We start from the raw sequence: 22,419 nt of genomic DNA, 5'->3' as shown, positions 1-22,419 counted from the left end.
CATCTTTTGGGATAGCAGTCTATCACTCATCTATTTAACACATAAGGAGGTCGTGTTGTGAAAAAAAAAGTCTTCATGGCTGGTCTGGTAGTATTCAGACTGGAGGACAAAGAGTCAGTAATTTAAGAGTCACTGTTGACACTACGCTGTGCACAGAATCACAAGTGGAAGTCAAGGAATTACTGGGTGAAGTTGAGAGAGAACATGGGAAACTTGGAATGTCAGTGAATAAGAAAAAGACCAAGATCATGATTACTGACAGAGGTGAGTTATTACCGGCTACTGATGTACAGTCAGAATATGAGGAGGTAGATCACTTTGTTTATCAGGGCTCAGTGGTTCAGAAGGAGAGTAGCTCTACATAGGAAATACAGCATAGAATTGCTCTGTGCAGGGATACTGCTTTAAAGCTGATAGTGATTTGGAAAGACCAAGCCCCAACCAGACCTGCTAAATTCGGAGTGCTGAAATCTCTGGCATTTCCAGTTTTCCTTTATGGGCCTGAAACTTGGACAGTAATTGAAGGGAACTGCAAAAGAACTAATGATTTTAAGATGTGGACATAGAGGACGTTACTGAGAATATTACTGATGCACAAACGAGCCAGTAGATCAGTCCTTCAAGAACTCAGGTTGGAGAAGAGGCTCTTCAGTATTTGTTTCCAGTGAATTTTACAGTTACTCGTTCATGTAGTTTGATCACATGGGGCTAACTTGGAAAAGATGATCATCCAAGCCAACACTGAAGGGAAAAGATAGCAGAGTCTATCAAGATAATGGATGGACCAGATAAAGGAGAAGATGAACCAAGCATTGGGGCATTTGGTCAATTTCTCCAAGATGGAGTATTGATGATGGTCAGTAACATAATGTCTGTGTCATCAAAACCAAAAGTTACTGACAATAGAAACATGGATTCTATGTAGGCAGCTGGCGCTTCTTTGTTCCTACTACACCTGGTATCATAAACACTCAAACAAAAACTCTCCACTCCTGACAACAGGCCAGTCTGAAGCGACTGTGCTACAGATTAAATTGAGTGCTGTTTGTGGCTCTCTCAATGACAACACGAAAAGAAAACTGTCAGTGTCACACTTGAAGAGATGCCCAATTAGCGACAGAAAAAAAAAAAACAAAGCTAAATATTGTGTATTGAAATTAGTAAATGACATCTTTCTTTAAAAGAAAAAAAAAGAAAAAACAGAAAACTTTGCAGATAGCCATCTGTGATCCAACCGCATTTAATGTAGTTAAAGTGACTATGTTAATTAAGTAAAAAAGAACATTTGGAAGTTGATATTTCAATAGTTTATTTCAATAGTTTATTTCAATAGTTGTTGGAAGTCTGTTTTAGAAGTTTTAAACTAACCAATTTTTTGACATATCCGTGATAGCAAGTTTGGCAAGTCAAATCCAACAGGATCCCTACTTGTGCTGTAATTGTTCCTCACTAAGTATATGGTAAGAAAGTTTATGAGTGAGTGGAATTTTTGAAGTTAGCAGTTGCAGTGGATAATATATCAGTACATTAAAGTTCCATGCATTTTGAGAAAAGATAACTGTTTAATTAATAACACAAAGTGTTGAAATGAAACTGTGACCATCATTACAGTTGTTTGAGCAGCCAGAAATAATTTCCAGAAAATCTTTGAATTACTTGATCAGATATTACCCCTTCCTGTATGCAACATAGCAACTGGCAACTATCACTCATCTAATTATTCTAGCCCTAGGTGTTATGAGCTGGAATAACTCGTAATTTGAGTCAGAGTCTCCAAGAATGTGGCATTGAGAGACTGTGCCCTTGTGTGGCGACATCAACTGGTGGGTATTGCTATCCTCAGTGGCACCGCTGTTGTTGTCTCCTGAAGATGCATGTGAAGTCCACTAGAGATCAGAAATCAAGTGAGTATGAGTTCAGTGTTGAGCGTTGCATACATTAGAAATCAAGATACCACATTTACTTCACTGCTAACAGGTTTGTTTCCTTTCTGTTAAAGTTCCACAAGTATGACAAGTCTGAGGAATGGGCATGGTTTTGGAAAGCATCACTCATGCGAAACTCAGCTTGCCCTTTTCTCACGTGATATACTGCAAATTATGGATGAAGGGCAACAGATAGATACCATATTTCTAGATTTCTGAAAGTCGTTTGACATGGTTCCCTATTGCAGACTGTTAACAAAGGTACGAGCATATGCAATAAGTTCACAATGGCTGGAAGACTTTTTAAGTACTAAAACCCAGTATATTGTCCTCGATTCTGAGTGTTCATGAGAGACAAGGATATCATCAGAAGTGTCCCAGCGAAGTGTGATAGGACCACTGTTGTTCTCTGTATACATAAGTGATTTGGCGGACAGGGTGGGCAGCAATCTGCAGTTATTTGCTGATAATTCCGTGGTGTACAGTTAGGTGTCGAAGTTGAATGACTGTAGTAAGATACAAGACGACTTAGACAAAATTTCTAGTTGGTGTGATGAATGGCAGCTAGCTCTGTACGTGGAAAAATGTAAATTAATGAGGATGAGTAGAAAGAACAAACCTGTAATGTTCAGAAACAGTATAACTAGTGTCTTGTTTGACACAGTCAAGTTATTTAAGTATCTGGGCATAACATTGGAAAGGCGATGTTGTTATCTGGGAAGACAATTGAGAAAATTTAGAGAGCCAGCATTTTAAGCTTATTGCCAAACGATTCTACTCTCACCAACATACATTGCACATAAGGATCACGAAGATAAGATACGAGAAATTAGATGTGTGCGGAGGCATATAGACAGTCATTTTTGCCTTATTCCATTTGCAAGTGGAACAGGAAAGGAAACCACTAATAGTGATACAGGGTACCCTTTGCCATTCACCATATGGCAAATGCGGTGTACCAGTGTCGATGTAGATGAGAACAGTGTGACTGTTGTTGCTTCCTACTCGTCAACTTGTTCTCTCTTACTGATGTTTGGGAGTGTGAGACTAGCCGTGATTTAGTACGGAAGTTGAGTGCACAACCTTGCTTTTGTAAAGCACCACTGGTAGTGTGATAACGACCAACTCTCAGTGTCAGATTGCTTGTAAAAATGCTTTGTTTTGTAGGATTGTGGATTACATTGAAATTTGATACTAATCAAAGAGGTACGAAAATATAAAAATCTGAAAAGTGGGATGTACAAGTAAATTGTTTATGAAGTGTTAAAAACTAATAAAACGTAATAAACTCTGTGTTTTGCTATTAGACCAGTCTTACAAACATACGAAATTGCCATACTTTCGATATGAGCTGTGAAACAAAAAACATTTAAAAGGCCCGTGACATCTTGTGTGTCAACATCCAAAACAAAAAAATGAGGTCACACAGTGCAGTGTTAAGACATTGTACACATTTGGTAGATGTCAAGTTCCATGGGACCAAATTGGAAAGGGGGGGGGGGGGGATCTACAAGGTCATGGAACGTGTCAGTACATGAAATTATGACGTAAAAGTAATAATAGATAAAAATAAAATGCTTATGAAACCAAAAAGGTCAAGCCATAAGTTTAAGTAAACGCAATACAATACAACAAGAATCACCTTAATTTTTCAAGGAACTCCTCAACAGAAAAGAAGGAGTGATCCATGAGGAAACTCTTCAGCTTCGATTTGAAAGTGTGTGGATTACTGCTAAGATTTTAAATTCTTGTGGTAGCTTATTGAAAATTGATGCAGCAGTATAGTGCACACCTTTCTGCACAGGAGTTAAGGAAGTCCGATCGAAATGCAGATTGTCTTTCTGCCTAGTATTAATTGAATGAAAACTGCTAACTCTTGGGAATAATGTGATATTGTTACCAAGAAACAACAGTAAAGAATATATATGTTGAGAGACCAGTGTCAAAATACCCAGACTCGTGAACAGGGTTCAACAAGAGGTTCACGAACTTACACCACTTATTGCCCGAACCGCCCATTTCTGAACCAAAAATATCCTTTTAGAATGGAGAGAGTTACCCCAAAATATAACACTATATGACATAAGTGAATGAAAATAAGCAAAGTAGACTAATTTTCAGACGGCCGCGGTGGCCGTGCGGTTCTGGCACTGCAGTCTGGAACCGCGGGACTCCTACAGTCGCAGGTTCGAATCCTGCCTCGGGCATGGATGTTTGTGATGTCCTTAGGTTAGTTAGGTTTAAGTAGTTCTAAGTTCTAGGGGACTTAGGACCTATGATGCTGAGTCCCATAGTGCTCAGAGCCATTTGAACCATTTGAACTAATTTTCATGTCGAATGATCACATACTTCAGATACCGTTTGAATAGTAAAAATGGCAGCATTAAGTCTTTGAACAAGATCCTGAACTTGGACTTTCCACAACAGTTTACTATCTATCTGAACACCTAGAGGTTTGAACTATTCAGTTTCGCTAATCATATGCCCATTTATATCTACATTCTACAAACTGCTGTGAAGTGCATGGCAAAGGGTACTTGCCATTGTACCAGTTATTAGAGTTCCTTCCCATTCCTTTCACATGTGGAAAGTGGGAATAACGATTGCTTATATTCAGCCAACTGCCTTATCTATGAATGACCCAATTCGATCATTCTATTTCGTATCCCCACAAATTTTTACAGCTAGGTATTTTAATGAGTTGGCTGATTCCAATTGAGCATTCTCTGGCACAACATCTTAATTGCAATATATGGAAATCGAGATACAGAGCATCAAATGTTTGACATGTTTTCATTCATTACAGTCCCTCGTACATGGACAAAATTACAGTCTAATAGAGATGCTTCGTTATTGTTTCAGACTAAATGATGTGATTGTGTACTATGTGCAACTTTCTTACTGGTTTGAACTGTTAATACAATACCACACTTAAATTGTTTTCCCATAGATCACTGTATAACATCAACAAGAAAATAACATTTTCCACATTTCACTATTAAACAGTCGCTAAATCTAAAAGTAGGGTACTCAGACCATAAAGCAACAAAATATATTTTTATCCAACAAATATAATTAGTTTTCAGAACTAACAAACATAACACATAAGAACTTGGTCTTAACGTAATAATACACAAAGTGAAAGAAATGCATGTATTCAGCTGCAAACACAATACCATCCTTAACAATGATATGTGACAGTTTGTGTGTGGTTACTAGTGATCACGTGTCTGTTTTGCATCCTGAGCAGCCATTGTCTGTCACAGGTGTAGAACTTTTGACAATATTCTTCTTTGCATCCAGAATCTCAGGACAAGATGTCTTTGCTATCATCATGTCCATCTCCTGCAATTGCATAATACATCCTCGTTTCTTTATTTGGTAAGGACTGAATGTTCCTGCATTAGTAGATGAGACGAAAAACGTGTTTCCATTGTAATACAAAATTACTTTTTTTTCCAAATAGTGTCTTTCCTTTGGGTTTTGTGACATAATATGGTGATAAAGCTGGTGCCAAGTCCTCAATAATGTCGATTCCTTTCACCACCTTAAAGAATGCTAGATTCTTTCTGCAGCTCGGAACTGAAATATACTGGTGCAATTTCACAGTGTTTTCAATATTCCTTAGGATTTTTTCATATAGGCCTGTCCCTGTCCCTGAACTGGAAATACATGTTGTATGGTTACATTGTTTGATTCTGAAAATCAAGTACAACATCATTCCACGAACTTATTTTTATTTTGCCCTCCACACAGATCCGGTAGAAGTATTATAATCTTAATTTTATTTGGCTTCTGGAGTTTCCTACTAGTTGTTGTTGTTGTTGTTGTTGTGGTCTTCAGTCCTGAGACTGGTTTGATGCAGCTCTCCATGCTACTCTATCCTGTGCAAGCTTCTTCATCTCCCAGGACCTACTGCAGCCTACATCCTTCTAAATGTGCGAAGTGTATTCATCTCTTGGTCTACCTCTATGATCTTTATCCTCCACGATGCCCTCCAGTACTAAATTGCTGATCCCTTGATGCCTCAGAACATGTCCTACCAAACCGATCCCTTCTTCTAGTCAAGTTGTGCCACAAACTCCTCCTCTCCCCAATTCTATTCAATACCTTCTCACTCGTTATATGATCTACCCATCTAATCTTCAGCATTCTTCTGTAACACCACATTATAAATCTTCTATTCTCTTCTTGTACAAACTATTTATCGTCCATGTTTTGCTTCCATACATGGCTACACTCCATACAAATACTTTCGGAAACGACTTCCTGGCACTTAAATCAATACTCGATGTTAACAAATTTATCTTCTTCAGAAACGCTTTCCTTGCCATTGCCAGTCTACATTTTATATCCTCTCTACTTCAACCATCATCAATTATTTTGCTCCCCAAATAGCAAAACTCATTTACTACTTTAAGTGTCTCATTTCCTAATCTAATTCCCTCAGCATCACCCGACTTAATTCGACTGCATTCCATTATCCTCGTTTTGCTTTTGTTGATGTTCATCTTATATCCTCCTTACAAGACACTGTCCATTCTGTTCAACTGCTGTTGCAAGTTCTTTGCTGTCTCTGATAGAATTACCATGTCATCTGCAAACCCCAAAGTTTTTATTGCTTCTCCATGGATATTAATGCCTGCTCTGAACTTTTCTTTTGTTTCCTTTATTGCTAGCTCAATATACAGATTGAATAGCATTGGGGAGAGGCTACAACCCTGTCTCACTCCCTTCCCAACCACTCCTTCCCTTTCATGTCCCTCGACTCTTGTAACTGCCATCTGGTTTCTGTGCAAATTGTAAATAGCCTTTCGCTCCTTGTATTTTACCCCTGCCACCTTCAGAATTTGAAAGAGAGTATTCCAGTCTACATTGTCAAAAGTTTTCTCTAAGTCTAGGAATTCTAGAAATGTAGGTTTGCCTTTCCTTAATCTTTCTTCTAAGATAAGTCGTAGGGTCAGTATTGCCTCATGTGTTCCAACATTTCCCCGGAATCCAAATTGATCTTCCCCAAGGTCGGCTTCTATCAGTTTTTCCATTTGTCTGTAAAGAATTCGCGTTAGTATTTTGCAGCTGTGACTTATTAAACTAATAGTTCAGTAATTTTCACATCTGTCAACACCTGCTTTCTTTGGGATTGGAATTATTATATTCTTCTTGAAGTCTGAGGGTATTTCGCCTGTCTCATACATGTTGCTCACCAGATGGTAGAGTTTTGTCAGGACTGGCTCTCCCAAGGCTGTCAGTAGTTTTAATGGAATGTTGTCTACTCCAGGGGCCTTGTTTCGACTTAGGTCTTTCAGTGCTCTGTCAAACTCTTCACCAAGTATCATATCTCCCATTTCATCTTCATCTACATCCTCTTCCATTTCCAGAATATTGTCCTCAAGAACATCACCCCTGTATAGACCCTCTATATACGCCTTCCACCTTTGTGCTTTCCCTTCTTTGCTTAGAACTTCTGAGCTCTTGATATTTATGCAAGTGGTTCTCTTTTCTCCAAAGGTATCTTTAATTTTCCTGTAAGCAGTATCTATCTTACCCCTCATGAGATAAGCCTCTACATCCTTACATATGTCCTCTAGCCAACCCTGCTTAGCCGTTTTGCGCTTCCTGTCGATCTCATTTTTGAGACGTTTGTATTCCTTTTTGCCTGCTTCATTTACTGTATTTTTGTATTTTCTCCTTTCATCAATTAAATTCAGTATCTCTTCTGTTACCCACTGTTTCCTACTTATGAAGTCATATAACATGGAACAAACAGAATTTGAATCTTTTTTTGCTGAAACTTTGAGTAATCAATAAAATGTACATTATGACAGTGAACATGAAATACATAGAGCCACAGTAGCCTCTCTTAGATCTGTGCAGTAATGCTCAGTGTAAGCAGAGGCAGGTTCTGTGCATAACCAGACTCAAGTACTGAGGTATCTGTGTTGCCAAGTTTGACCAATGTGAAAGTCTTGTCCTTGAGTTTATTTTACTCTGCAGCCTTTAGTTTACGTTATTCATAAACATCTTTACAAAGACCATTTGCATGGACACTCAATATAACGTGACACTCCTTGCAGATATCACAGTTATCAGTTCGTTCTTTTCAAAATGAGTAAGGATTATTCTCGCTAAAGAACTTATATAAGTTTTATACTTCATCTGGAGTACTGTATTCATTTCATGGAGAAGATGATCTCTGAATGATGTGAATAATTTTGCAACACTAAGGTCAAGGTTGTCAAAATATTTCCTTCTGGACTTGCCTTGACAATAATGCAGTGATTTGGGAGAAAACTGGTCCTGGTGAGAGCAGACCATGTCCCAAATTTCTGTTGCAGTTTTATAACATCTGTTGCTGTGTTTCCCTCTTTTGGCTTCTACTGTAAGAGCAGTTGCACCCAACACCTTTAACACTGTTTTCAAAAGTCTGTCGGTAACTTTCAAGGTACTTCAAAATAGGAATTTACAGACTACTGTCCTATTATCGTTGCATTTTAGCTGGTCTGTGTAGATGGAACTATGATTCTGACCAGACCTAGGTCCATTAGATATTCGTGGTGGTGTTTTCTTTTCAATTAAACTTAACATCAATGTATCTTTTGTATTCTTGCCACTATAGCCAAAATCATTCATGGATCTGTACTTGATCTTTTGGGCATATTTTTAGATAGCATTCCTTCGTGAAACATTTCTTACTGACTGCAAATTTCTTAGAACAAACTTTCTTAACAGTTTTTGGTGAAACATAACACTGTCCTGAATTTCTCTTCTTCTTCTTCGCAACTTCTGTCTTCCACTTCCCTTTCTGAATTTTACATTTCCTTCCAATTAGTTGGTTCTCATAATAACCCTCCATACTGGATATAATATCACAATCATTTCCCATAATTTGTTTACTTCCTAAGTGATCTTGGCAAATGTAAATTCCATGGTAATGATGTCGCGTCACTGAAAAATACATCTCAGAATAGCGGACATGCAGCATTAGGAGAAGCAATGTGGGTGTTGTCTGCTGGCTACTGCAGCCAGTGGAATGGTGACTTGGAACAGCACAGCCATCAAATGTTTCTAGAGGGCATTGTGTCTGTCGGAGAGTAATGATAATTTGTGTGCCCATAGACGGGCTTGTACAGCTGCAGTTACTACAGTAAATGGAAGAACAACTTAATGGACACTAATATAACAACAAAAACAACAACAGTATAATGTAAGTGGATAGAAAGGTAGATAGATTTCCTTCTCATCCTGTCCAGAAAGTCTCCCGTGACTTGGGTTTTGGTGACTTTTCTGAACTGTACCCCTTTCCCCAAACTTTTCCAGTCCTTTTCCTTCACCCGTCTTCCTTCCCCTTCAACTCTTCTACCAGAAGAAGGAGCCACTGGCTCCAAAAGCTTGAAAAAGTTAAACCACTTAGAGAGAGAGAGAGAGAGAGAGAGAGAGAGAGAGAGAGAGAGAGAGAGAGTGTGTGTGTGTGTGTGTGTGTGTGTGTGTGTGTGTGTGTCCCTACCGCTTAATGGATATTAAGTTGTTTTTCCGGGGAACACCTCAATTGTGCCGTGACATTGTATTAAACCTAAATCTTTCTTCTTCCAAAGTAGAGGACATGTCCCCAGCAAACCTGTTTACTACACTTTGGTAGAGATTCTTGCCAGAGTAGAAGGAGTCTGTGTTTTACAGAACGGTGTCCTATTTGGAGGCATGCTCATCTCATCTCAACTCATCTCTTAGGCTGAAAGTGGCTGCATTAAGCCTAGATAATGGATGCCACTGTGCTCAGATAGTTGTCCTTCACATAAATCACTCAGACTCTCTCTGAGCTTCAGTAGTAAAAGCACTGCAGATAGAAGAACAGTTAAGTGTGTCAGAGGGAGGATTTTGGTGGTGTCCTTGGATGGGTTTTCCATTCATTGGTTCATAGCCCAAATTTGTATGTGGCTGGAACCCAGCAGATTATCACTCTCTTTGCAACTTTTGTAAGTAGAGATGCAAGTCTTGGATGTTCTGGAGTTGTTTCTCTGCTGGGTACATGTACTATTGTTGTGAAGTATGCTCAAGGAGTTTTCGCAGAATAGGAAATTTTAGCTCATATACAAGCCCACTGCTCCAATTTACTCAGCATACTGCATTTAACTACACTATAGATTCTGAATCCATGTTGTAAGTCGATGTTGAGAAAACAGTCATGGCAAATCATAAGGGGCAGCAGTTTAGACAGGCAAATACTGATGATTCTGGTATAAGATGTTGTAAAATAATATTTTAAAAATGTAATCTGAAGTAAGACCTTTTGTTCTTGTATTTCATTACCTATTTCTTCTGTTTATTTTTTGCAGAAGACATAGATTTATTTCATTGTCAACTTTATACAAAACTTTAACAACAGCTATTCTAACCTGGACTTTCCATTGTTTTATATGATTTTTTTTCCCCTCCTCTGTTCTTCCAGGCAGTCTGTGCTCTTGCTGATGGGAAACCAATAGTTACACCAGAAATGTGGAACAAATATTTGGCATCAGCTGAAGCAAACCTACCCATTCCTGATTATGAAGAGTTCATTCCTCCACTTGGAGAAACAACAATAAAGAAAAACGAAGTTTCATTTAAAGTTAATGAGAAGAGGAAAACTCTTTTCAGGGGAAAGAAGTTTTTGTTTTTTACCAGAGCACATTGTAACCAACACCAATGTCTTGTGTTGGCTGCAGGTATGGAAATATTATGTATTGTATGAAGTGTATCTTATAACAATTAAAAATCTGAAATATGAAAGCCATGTAATGAACATAGATACTTATGGTTTTTGATCACCATATTATTACAGTAACAGGTTGAATAACACAGGTGTTGTCGTCTGATTATTGGGACATTCAGTTGGGATGTTAATCAATAGTTAACAGTGCTGTGCAGCTATGTGGCAAAACAAGGGGTAAAGTGAAAGACAAAAAAACCAATTGGTGGAACGATAGAGTAAAAGACAGAATTAAAAAACATAACATGGCAAAGAAAAACATGGAGTTTGAAAAAGGAAATCAAAACCAGGGGCTGGTGCCAAAAGATGAACACAAGGTGATAACACTGGAGAAGGAATACTGACAAAAGAAACTCCAAGCAAAGAGAATTGTGGAAGAAGAAAAGGAGAAGAGCTGGGAAATATTCACCCAGAATCTAGAGCAGGATAGCAAAGGAAATGAAAAACTGCTATATGGGTTATTGAAAAGTAAAATATCTGGTAGAGAAGACATAAAAGCGATTGAAACAGAGGGTGGGCTTATTGTCAGGGACATGGAAGATATCAGAGAAGAGATGAAGTATTATTTTGAAGTCTTACAGAATGGGGAAGGTGCACAATAAAGTGACACTGGAGTCATTGAATTAGAGGAGGAACAGGATCCAATCTCTCTCTGAGAATCCCCTGAAACAGACAAAAAGTGGGAAGTCAGCTGGAGTAGATGAGCTGACAGCGAATATGATTAAAGCCACAGGAATCCATGGAATACATGGTTACACCGGGTGCTGAGCGTAATAAGGAAAGAAAACAAAGTGTCGGATGAATGGAAAAAAGGAATTATAATACAGTTGTTCAAGAACGGTAGTAGAATGAAATGCACCAACTACCGAGGAATCACACTGTTATCACACTGCATTAAGATAATGGAAAAGGTCATAAAAAAAAGGTTTGCAGAAAATTCTTGGACACCAATTGCAGTAACAACAGCATGGGTTCAGAAGTAATAGGGGAACAATAGAGCTCATTTTCTCCCTTCATCAGTTAATGGAGAAGTATTGGGAAAAAGGAAAGGACTTGATAATAGTATTCGTGGATTTGGAGAAAGCATATGACAGTGTACTAAGGGATAAAATATGGGAATAAATGAGAAAACATAATGATCCTGATTCATTATTTAAAAAGTGCAGATGCTGTACGATGGTTGTGAGAGTAGTGTACAAGTAGGAGGTGGAAGATCAAAATCGTTTAAGACAAAGAAAGGTGTTCAGCAAGGCAATTCGCTCTCCCCTTTATGCTTCATTACACTTATGGACACAATCATGAAAGAAATCAAGGAAGAAGAGAATGGAGATCTCAGTGTTTTTGTTTTTGCTGATGACATCGCCATTTGGGGAGAGATGGAAATGGAGGTTCAGAGGAAACTAGATTACTTTAACACAAAATTTAAAAAATTCATTTAACTGTGAGTAGCAACAAGAAAGTGGCTATGAAGGTGAGCAGGACACCCACACCTTGTAACATCATACTGTAAGAGGAGAAGGTTGAATGTGTGAAAAGCTTCAATTATCTGGGTAGCATCATATCACACAATCGAAGTTCCAAAATAGAAGCCTTAAACAGAATAACAAAAGGATCTAGCTTCTTCCATCAAGTATGAAATCTAATCTGGGACAAGGAAGTCCCTCTAAGAACCAAACAGACCATGTATAAAACTTATCTCCTGCCAATCATGACGTATAGTCTAGAGGCCTGTGTCATAAATAAGAGAGTTGAGAGTCAAATACAAGCATGTGAAGTTCCTTAGGTCAGCTCTACAAAGACTAGGAGAGACAGAGTCAGGAATAATTATGTAAGGAGAGACCTGCAGATGACATTGCTACAGAGGAGAAGGTGAGTGCTTTGAGTTGAAGTGGTTTGGTCATGTGAAGCAAATGCACCCAGTATGAACTCCATGCCAGTATTTGGAGATGGAGGTACCAGGAAGCAGACCAATTGGGTGGCCTAGAAAGAGATGGACAGACCAGGTTAAGGAAGATCTCAAGAGGAGAGGAGTAACATGGGATGTAGTGGAGAGGGAAAAGCTATACCAGGACAGAAACCAATGGAAGCATATTTTTCATCAAGTTCCCACCCAGCTTGCTGGAAGGAAATCCTGATGTAAGGCATATCTTTTCTGCATAATATTTGTCTCCTGCCTCAGAAAGTTCTGGCAGAGACTGTGGATGTGATTTTTTGGATTCTCCAACCTTTATTGTTTCACTAAAGCAAATACTGGTACTGATACAAACAGCCACTGTTAATTTGTAGTCACATTATATTATTTGTTTTTTGCTACTGTCTGAAAAGTCTCAAGAGACCACAAAATTAAAATAAAGTTGGTAGTTTATCTCCAGTTAGTGGGTGAATTTAAGCAGTTTGTTTTGTTTCACCCTTCGTATGTTTTGGAGTAGTTGTAATTAGACTTGAACATAGTTGTGTAGACGACAGATGACCTCAGATGTTCTGTCCCATAGTGCTCAGAGCCATAGTTGTGTAGAATTGTGTTTGGTGGTCACCTGGTCCTGATGCATGATTGGCAACTGCTGATTCATCTATGCTGGCTAGATAATAATTTGTCTTGAATTCCTTGTGTCAGGTGTTCATGCTTCTTTTAGTGATACTAAAGTACACTTGAGTGCCATGGATGGCAGAGGCTGTAGATATGAAGTATTCACTCAAATCCACAGGAAAGGTGTATGGAATTAACTGCAGTACAGTGTGTGTGTGTGTGTGTGTGTGTGTGTGTGTGTGTGTGTGTGTGTGTGTTTGTGTTTGTGTTTGTTTTGGTGCACGCGCACACACATGTGTGTGCCTTTCAGATGGCTCCATCTAATTTTTATTCTAAGATTAGGGAGGTATGCAGACCTTGATGTCTGCTGATTTAGCCGTACCAAAAATGAGTTGAAACTTTTGCAATCAATTTCCACACTGGTAAATGCTATTTCAGGTCGTGCTGAGGGCACAGGAAGACTGTATTTGTATCAAACTCAATGAAAACAAAAATAATCAATTATTGATAATATAATCTAAATGGAGAGACAAAACAAATCTACTCCTTTCAGCCCCATTGGCTCCTTCTTCTGGCAGAAGAGTTGGAGGAGAAGGAAGAGAGATGAAGGAAAAGTACTGGAGAGGTTTAGGGAAAGGGGTACAATTCAGAAAAGTCATCCAGGAGCCCAGGCCACGGGAGATTTAAAATTTAATAGCCATCATTAAGTGTTGTAGAGAAAATAGGATCCAGCTATTCATTAGAAAATGCAAGGTAGCATATGGAAGAGACAATACGTATGTGATTTGGTAAAATTCTAATTCAGCCCACCTCTCCTACTGAAATTAGGAAAATAATAAATTCACTCAAAAGTAAAAGCTCGCATGGCATTTCCAGCAGAGTCCTGAGAGTTTGTTCCCAACTGTTAAGTAGGATTGTCAGCCACATATGTAATAGCTTACTGAAACAGGGCATTTTTCCAGGTAGACTCAAATATGCTATTATTAAACCATTGCAGAAAAGAGGGGATAGGTCTGATGCTAACAACTACTGCCCAATCTCACTTCTGACAGCTTTATCCAAAATTAAAAGTAATGTATTCAAGAGTAACTTCACATATTTGTAGAAATGAACTACTGAGAAAATGTCAATTTGGTTTTCAGAAAGGCTATTCAGAAGAAAATGCTATATATGCTTTCACTGATCAGATATTAATTGCTCTGAATAACTGGACATCACTCATTGTGATATTTTGTGATCTCTCAAAGGCTTTTGACTGTGTGAATCATGAAATTCTTCTAGATAAGCTAAGTATTGTGGTATGTGTGGGACAGTGCACCAATTGTTTAATTCATATTTAACTGGAAGAATGCAGAAGGGCGAAATTAACAGTATAGACAGTCTGCAAAAATCAGCAGAGTCCTCTAACTGGGGAGGTGTCAAGCATGGTGTTTGGGGGAGGTGTCAAGAATGGTGCCCGCAACACTAGAAGAAAGAATGATCTTCACTATTCTGGATTAAATTTGACCTCAGCACAGAAAGGGGTGAGTTATACTGCCACACAAATCTTTTATCATTTGCCAAAAAGCATTAAAAGTTTGACAGATAGCCAACCAAATAGCATTTAAACATAAATTAAAAGAATTTCTGAATGACACCTGTTTCTACTCAATAGATGAATTTTTAGAAATGAAGTAGTAACTGAAAAAAAATTGTATCATTTAAAGACTACTTATGGTAAATTGACACTTTCCATCTCATTACAAAATGTGTTCCATGATCTATGGAACAAGTATTAATGTAATGTAATAACACCTTTGTCCAATCCCATGGGCAGGAGCAGTCACATGGATAAAAGCGCAAGGCCTAGGTAATGGAGAACAGCATTTATCTGCTTTGAGTGTCTCATTGTCACAACATAGGTTCCTTTCAGTGCATCGTATATGAGTCCATATCATACTTTACTCACCCCTAAGGCCCTTCACCCCACTCTCCTCCCTAAATTCTCCCAAGCCCCCCTCCCACTCACCTTATTCTCCAAACACAATTTCAAGTTCCTAAGCTTCTTATGCAGGGTGCTCTCTGATGTGATGTGACAAGTGACATGAAGTGTGGCATGGCAGATACATGGCAGTGGCGTGACATGACAGGTACTCAACGTCAATAGAAATGATATGGCATTCGTAAAAGTACATCATGTCATTTTTGGATGTGGAAGGTATTTTGGCTTTAGTCAACCTGATTGATGTTAATCAATGAAAGCCTGAAAGATGTTGTTGAGTACATCCTTACTGGCATACTAATGTGAACAGTTGTGGTATTTTTAAGGTATTTAAAGAGCTATTTATGTCTCCCTCTTTCCTTATTTATTTATTTTTCCCAATGACACACTACCCATCAAAGAATTGTGGCTGAAACATCAAAGACAATATAAGAAGATATGCAGTCTGAATCACTGATTTAAATCTTGAAAAAACCAGTCACTGGAAACTGTGGAATCTGCTGAACTGTATTTACAACAGCAAGCGCATCAAAGTTAAAGCTTCTTCTAAATGTGGATAAACACCTTATAATTACAATTCATAGTCTCATTTGCTTTTTCAGGTGCAGATGGATTATTTTTATCAATTAATATTGCGGAGTGTGTGGCTGAAACACTGATGATATAGTATTAAAAGAGAGTTCTTCCGGTAAATCATTGTTTGGAGTTGTGCTTCCACTTCTGGACCCTACACTTTTGCCAGGACAAGCTTGCAGATTCCCTTGTTATTTTGTTGCAGTTGTACTTTTTGCTCTAACAAAATACATAATGAGAACATGCCCTCATAGACAACTAACTAATTAAAGACACACATTTAATTACAGATTACCTAAGGGAAGAAGGTCTATAGAATTTTTGGTTTGTATATTAGTGTCAGTGATTCAGGTGTTGGATGGTTCAATATATTATGACATGAATATGATAGTTCAAACGATCTGTTTGTTCCATGTACCTGCCATTCACCTAAAGAGATTGCCAACCCCTCAGACACTGAAGCATCACGGGGTTGCATATGTACAAGACATTGTCTCTCTGGACTGCATCGATGACAACAAGGACGACACACAGCAGGACAAGTGCCACCAGAGGTTCTCCTTGCCAGGGACTTACGTCCTCTGCCGTGTCACATGTATGGAATTGGATCAGCACAAATTCCACCACGTCCTGGCTATAAAAGTTGGCGCAAGCCAACGTGTCGGCAATTCACTCCATTGGAGATGTGGGCCAGTTCATATGCCAACTCTTAGCAGCAGCCCACCAGTCAGAGCCCCATCAGAAGCCACCACAGCAGGACCTACGACTTTCCAGCGATATCCTGAGCCATACCTGTTGACCAGCTATGCCAAATGCTTAACCTCCGTCATTAGGGTTTATCAGTGGCTTAGTATTCACATCCACTACATTTATTCACTGCATGTTCCAGGCATATGCCTGTTAGTGTCAGAAAAGTTGCGTTATATTTTATTGAAAAGAGTTTTCTTTCATTGTTAAATCTCTCTACTTTGGTCATAATAAACCTGTGTTTTCATTTACCTGTGTCTTCTTATTTCTTATCACGCATCTCCCCATGGGCGATATAGCAATTTTTTTCATAACATTATGCGTATTCATGATGGTGTATGTTTTAAAACAGCTATGTAGCACAATGTAGACCACTCTATGAGAAATTATATCAAAAGCCAGAAAACCAACAGTGTTATGCAATTGAGAAATGAGCTGCGTAGTTTCTTTCTTAACTGAATTAGTGCATTGTCTTTTCAGAATGAAGTATGTATGTATGCTAGGGATTCAGCAAATCAGTAAAAATATTTGAGATTAAATTATAGAAAGACACTTTATGTATTTCTATTTGGTTCTATACCTTCTTCCAATTCCACAAATAAATTAAAGGAATTTTGATTATCGCATATGTCTATGGTATTTTACATGCTATCATATCCCACACTTTTCCTTGATCATAAATGTGGGGGTATTTCTCCACAAGATCAACAAAGTCTGTCTTGACCTCAGGATTGTACGTCATTTTCCTGGGTACAGAGATAATTGCACAACCAAAGCAGAAACATACCCAACCTATCAGTAGCATACACATGGCACACTGCAAAAGTGGAGTTCGCTGCATTCATATGGCAGTGGCATAGCATGCTGTACCACTCAGTTATGTTGTTTCAGACTGATAGATGGTGTTCCATTAGATGTATGTGTTCTGTCTGAAGTTGCAAGTTAAATGCATGTTGTGCCACATCATGCGCCAGATCACTTGCCGTGTAACTCTGGTGGACACCCTGCTTTAGTAACTATTTTATTGCCTACACATTTGTTTGCTGTTTTTGTACAGGATTCAGCAAATACCTTCTAAACTTGCTGTTTAACAACAGTCTTAAGTATGTTATTGTATCGGCAGCAGTTGTTACCCAGTCAGAGTCCCTTCTTACTGGATCCATTGTTCAAATGCCTTTTGTTCATCTTTCTTACTTTCCTAACACAACTGTGCCATATAATTTGAGTTTATTGTTGTCATTTTGATCTCTTTGTGAAGCTAGTATTTGGAAATTGTTTAGTACAAAGTTATATGGAAAAGTTAGTGAAGTGGAAGTTAGTGTGGTGTAAAATGTTCCATTATTTCCCTTCCCACTCGTCTTGCAATGAAGCAGTGGACTAGAGAAGGGGTCTCTGTTTTTCAGCAAGATTCAACAAGATCTTGTTAAGCAGTGGTCAATGCAGAACTATGAATAGTTATGTAGATTTTGTAAATATATGCCACAAGACTTTTCAACAATACTAAAATGTTAAGATAGTGTTCACATGAAGGAATTTGTTGTTTTATTTGTTCTAAGAATTGTTGGGATTTTGCTAAATTAATAGCTCTACCACATGGTGAACTCTTAACACTGGTAAAGTCCGTAATGGACATAATGTTTTGGATGCTCGATTTGATGGTAACTGAATGTAGGTTCAGCTAGATTAGGCTTGAACAAGTATGTGCCACACTTTCATTTTGTTAGGATTTCTTCCGGGTATGAAATAGGATGCATGTAGGTTTGTAAATTAAGAGGTTGTGGTTCCTTTGATGTCACTGCACAAGCAGAGAGCTCATTACACTCCCTGATAATTACTGATTTCATTGGATGTTACAGGTTCAACAACACTCTGGATTTGCATGTATAGTTCTTCAGAATGGATCTTCCTCTTTGCAGCAGAATGTGTGTTGTTTTTTAGCTTCCCAGTAGATTAAAACTGTGTGCTGGCCCAGGACTTGACCAATGAACCATGCCTTTTGTGGGCAGTGCTCTTATTGATTACCATACTCTTACTAATATAGTTATCCAGTCACACTTCACAGTCCATCCTCATAGCTTCCATTCTGACAGTAAAATCCTTCTACTTTTCAAAGTTCAGAGAATCTCTCCTGCAGGTCTTGTGGTGAAATAGTACTGCTGGAAGAAAGGATCTCATAAATAAATGCCCTAGCCAAGGCCTAGACAGAGTTTCTAGTAGTGGTTGATTATCTGCTTGTTGTGCAAACAAAATAGGGTGCACCCAGGGCAAATGTGGACGTACATTTCGCTTCAGTATACATAATCATCTACATTATTTGCATGGCCCAACATAGACAAAAATATAGGTGCAAATATGATTAACAAATCACTTATTCCCTGGAAACTAATGTTGCAAGAAAGTGTATTTACTCTGTCTTGAAATGAAAATACAAACAAGAAAAATGCATCTAACCTCAAAATGTTTTCTGTTGTTGCTTACTTCATTAAAGACTGCTGTACGGATTACTTGTTTGTATGACACTTCTGCCTGAAAGTGGCCTTTTGTGGAAAGTCTGTTGGTAGCCATTGATGATATATCACGAGCGATGATAACCAAAGATTTTTTTTATAGTAGTGAACTTTATAAAAGGCATTGATACTTGTAAGTTGATTTGGAATTTAATTTCTTGATGCTCAGGATGTAATGCTGTATCCTTGTTTGCAAAGGACGATAGTTAACCAAAAACTGCACCATTGGTTTTCTGCATTCTGGCAAGCCACAGTGGTTTGTCCTTGTTTGTTAGTTGCTGTATAAGAGTCACAGTGATGCTGTCAATCTGTCCTGATCTCAAACCAAGCATACAAGACAGAGCATGTGCTTGATCTGCAACACCAAGCCACCAATACAGATTGACTCAACTAAAGACTCAGTTGGTGCAGATTTATAACACTGGAGAAAACTGTAACATAATTTTTCATACTGATAAAACATGTACTGAATTGATTCTTTGACAGTTGCCACCTCTGCCACCTCTTGGAAATATTGACTGCTTACTAGGGCTATCTCCCAAATTTTTGAGATTCAGATTATTTTGTTTAAAGATAGGTCATCTAGTTTAAGTACTTATTTTTCAGAAGCTAACTAAACCAAAAGGTTCTGATTGACAACTCAGTGTAGGAATTTTCAGAAATGGGACATGCAGTATAAATTTGTGCTTTCTGCTATATCCTTGCAAAACTGTGATCCATGAGCAGTTTGGATTCTACTGGCCACTTAAGGCAAAGGTGGAATTCTAACTTAGTGGTTACAAAGTTATTCTTTTGTGAGTATTGTAATGATAAAGTTCCACACATTTTCTTGAATGACACCTCTGCCAGGTCTAACAAGCAAGTTAATTTACATAAAATGAAAAAAATTCTGGAGCAATCTGTAAAAGGAATGTACACCCCCTCGAACATATAGTCAGGCTTCAAAATTGGTGTGGGCTTGTAATTAATAAATGGTACTCAAGTTTAGAAAAAAGAAACCATTTCAGTTTATTTGCTCATGGAGGGGGTTACATGGTGAGATTTCCACGGGGATTAGAGAAGGTAGCTCCAGTAGCCCTACGCCCATCTGAGAGAAGGGAAAGCACCAAAAGAAAGAAACTAGGCCATTTAGCAGTTGCTCAAGGCATTGGCTTGGAACAGAAGAGAGAGACATTTTTTGGACACGGTTCCAAGAGCTCTGAGTCTCACAAGTCTTTTGATCATGTGCTGTTATTTGTCTGGTAGGGTAGTTCTGCGGATGACAATTTGGCCAATTCCAGCATGAATCAGTCAATTGAGCTCACATCAGCTGACAGGCGATGGAGGAAAAGGCAGACTGTTTGTAAAATTTAGGTTCAGTGTCTAGACATACCTTGTACATCTCATCCCCTCTCCATGAAAGAATTCATCATATGTGAATTCAACAATATCTGTGGGCCTTCAATGTGGGGCTGGCAGTATTTTAATTTCATTCAACAGTTCAATATTTTAATTCTATTTAACAGTTCAAATCTTGTAATCTGAGTATAATTGTTAACATGACACAGGATTGTGACAGTGGCGGCATGACAAAGGTAGCTGAAGTTGGTTTCAGAGACAGTGTTAAGGAGTACAAGCAACTGAAACACTCATATGACAAGGATTAGCACATAACATAAAAATAACCAATGAATGTTTACAAATCTTTTTTTAATTAATAAAGTAAATGAATGATTGATTTCTAGTATTATTAGAAGAAATAATGGTGGTCCTTGCGTGGTTTGTAATAGAATAGGAGGTGCGCAACATTGAAAGGCTTGCTCATTAGGCTGTGGTTAGTTTCTTTAAGACTACGTAAGTACACAGCATCCAGAGTCCTTATGGTGACTGGGTAACCACAAAGATGGCACCAATTGATTGTCAACCTGGCAATAAGGGAGGTCAAAGTCATGGAACAAAATTCTGAAATGCAACAGTTTGTTTTATTTCTAATCTGCGAGAATTGAAGTATTGTAAGTGAAATTTATTTTGAGTTCATTAGCATCAACAATTGCATCCCCTAAGTAAAACTGTAACTATTTAATTGGCCAAATAAAAGTTGTGTAACTGAAAGTATATTAATGTGTGGCTGCCACTAAGTCATTTACTTGATTAAATCTTTGTGATCATCAACCAGAATGACATATGAAATTAAATAGATTTAATTAACAAAGGTATACACTGAGGTGACAAAAGTCATGGAATAGTGATATGCACATATACAGTTGGTGGTTCTGTTGCATACACAAAGTATAAAAGGGCAGTGTGTTGGTGGAGTTATCATTGGTACTCATGTGTTTCATATGAAAAGGTTTCCAACATGACTATGACCACATGATGGGAATTAACAGACTAGGAATGCAGAGAGGTAGTTGGAACTAGATGGATGAGACATTCCATTTTGGAAATCATTAGAGAATACAATATTCGGAGACCCACAGTGTCACTAGTGTGCCAAGAATACCAAATTTCAGGCATTACCTCTCACCACAAACAATGCAGTGACCGACAGCTTTCATGTAATGAATGAGAGCAGTGGCATTTGCATAGATTTGTCAGTGCAAATAGACAAGCAACACTGTGTGAAATAACTACAGAAATCAATGTGGGACATACGACCAACATAACCATTAGGACAGTGCAGCAAAATATGGTGTTAATGGGCTTTGGCAGCAGACAGCCAACACAGGTGCCTAGGCTAACAGCACAATGTCACCTTCAGTGTCTCTCCTACACTTGTGATCATATCAGGAGGACCCTAGGTGACTGGAAAACCCTGGCCTGGTCAGATGAGTCCAGTTTTCAGTTGTTAAGAGTGATGGTAGGATTGGAGTATGGTGCAGACCCCACAAAGCCATGGACTCAGGTTGTCAACAAGGCACCATGCATGCTGATGGTAGCTCCATAATGGTGTGGGCTGTGTTTATATGCACTGTGTCCCCTGGTCCAACTGAACAGATTATTGACTCGAAATGGTTATGTTTGGGTACTTGGAGACAATTTACAGCCATTCATGGATGGAATTTTGATGGACAACCATACACCATTTCATCAGGTTCATTTGTTCACAATGGGCTGAAGAACATTCTGGACAATTCAAGCTAATGATTTGATCACCCAGATAGCCAAACATGGATCCTATCAATTCATGGGACATAATCGAGAGGTCAGTTCATGCACAAAATCCGACACCAGCAACACTTTTGCTATTATGGACTGCTATAGAGTCCAACAATTTGTTGAGTACATGCCATATCAAGTTGGTGCACTACAGAGGGCAAAATGAGGTCTGACACGATATTAGGAGATATCCCATGATTTTTTCCATATCAATTTAAAATGTCAACTAAAAAACATGATGCTTCTCATTGCATTAATGAGTCTTATAAACAAATAAT

At 38.4% G+C, this 22,419-nt stretch overlaps 1 protein-coding gene across 1 annotated transcript in view; it reads left to right on the top strand.

The window, feature by feature from the left end:
- LOC126267235 (nibrin-like) overlaps positions 1-22,419 on the top strand; it is a 172,364-nt gene that overhangs the window by 78,662 nt on the left and 71,283 nt on the right. Inside the window, exon 5 of the mRNA XM_049972217.1 lies at positions 10,369-10,624. Within this exon, the coding sequence (XP_049828174.1) occupies positions 10,369-10,624 (256 nt within the window). The remainder of the gene's footprint in view (positions 1-10,368; positions 10,625-22,419) is intronic.

This window comes from Schistocerca gregaria, chromosome 4, assembly GCF_023897955.1.
Source record: "Schistocerca gregaria isolate iqSchGreg1 chromosome 4, iqSchGreg1.2, whole genome shotgun sequence".
Lineage (NCBI taxonomy): Eukaryota > Metazoa > Arthropoda > Insecta > Orthoptera > Acrididae > Schistocerca > Schistocerca gregaria.
This window is presented reverse-complemented; position numbering and strand designations above follow the sequence as displayed.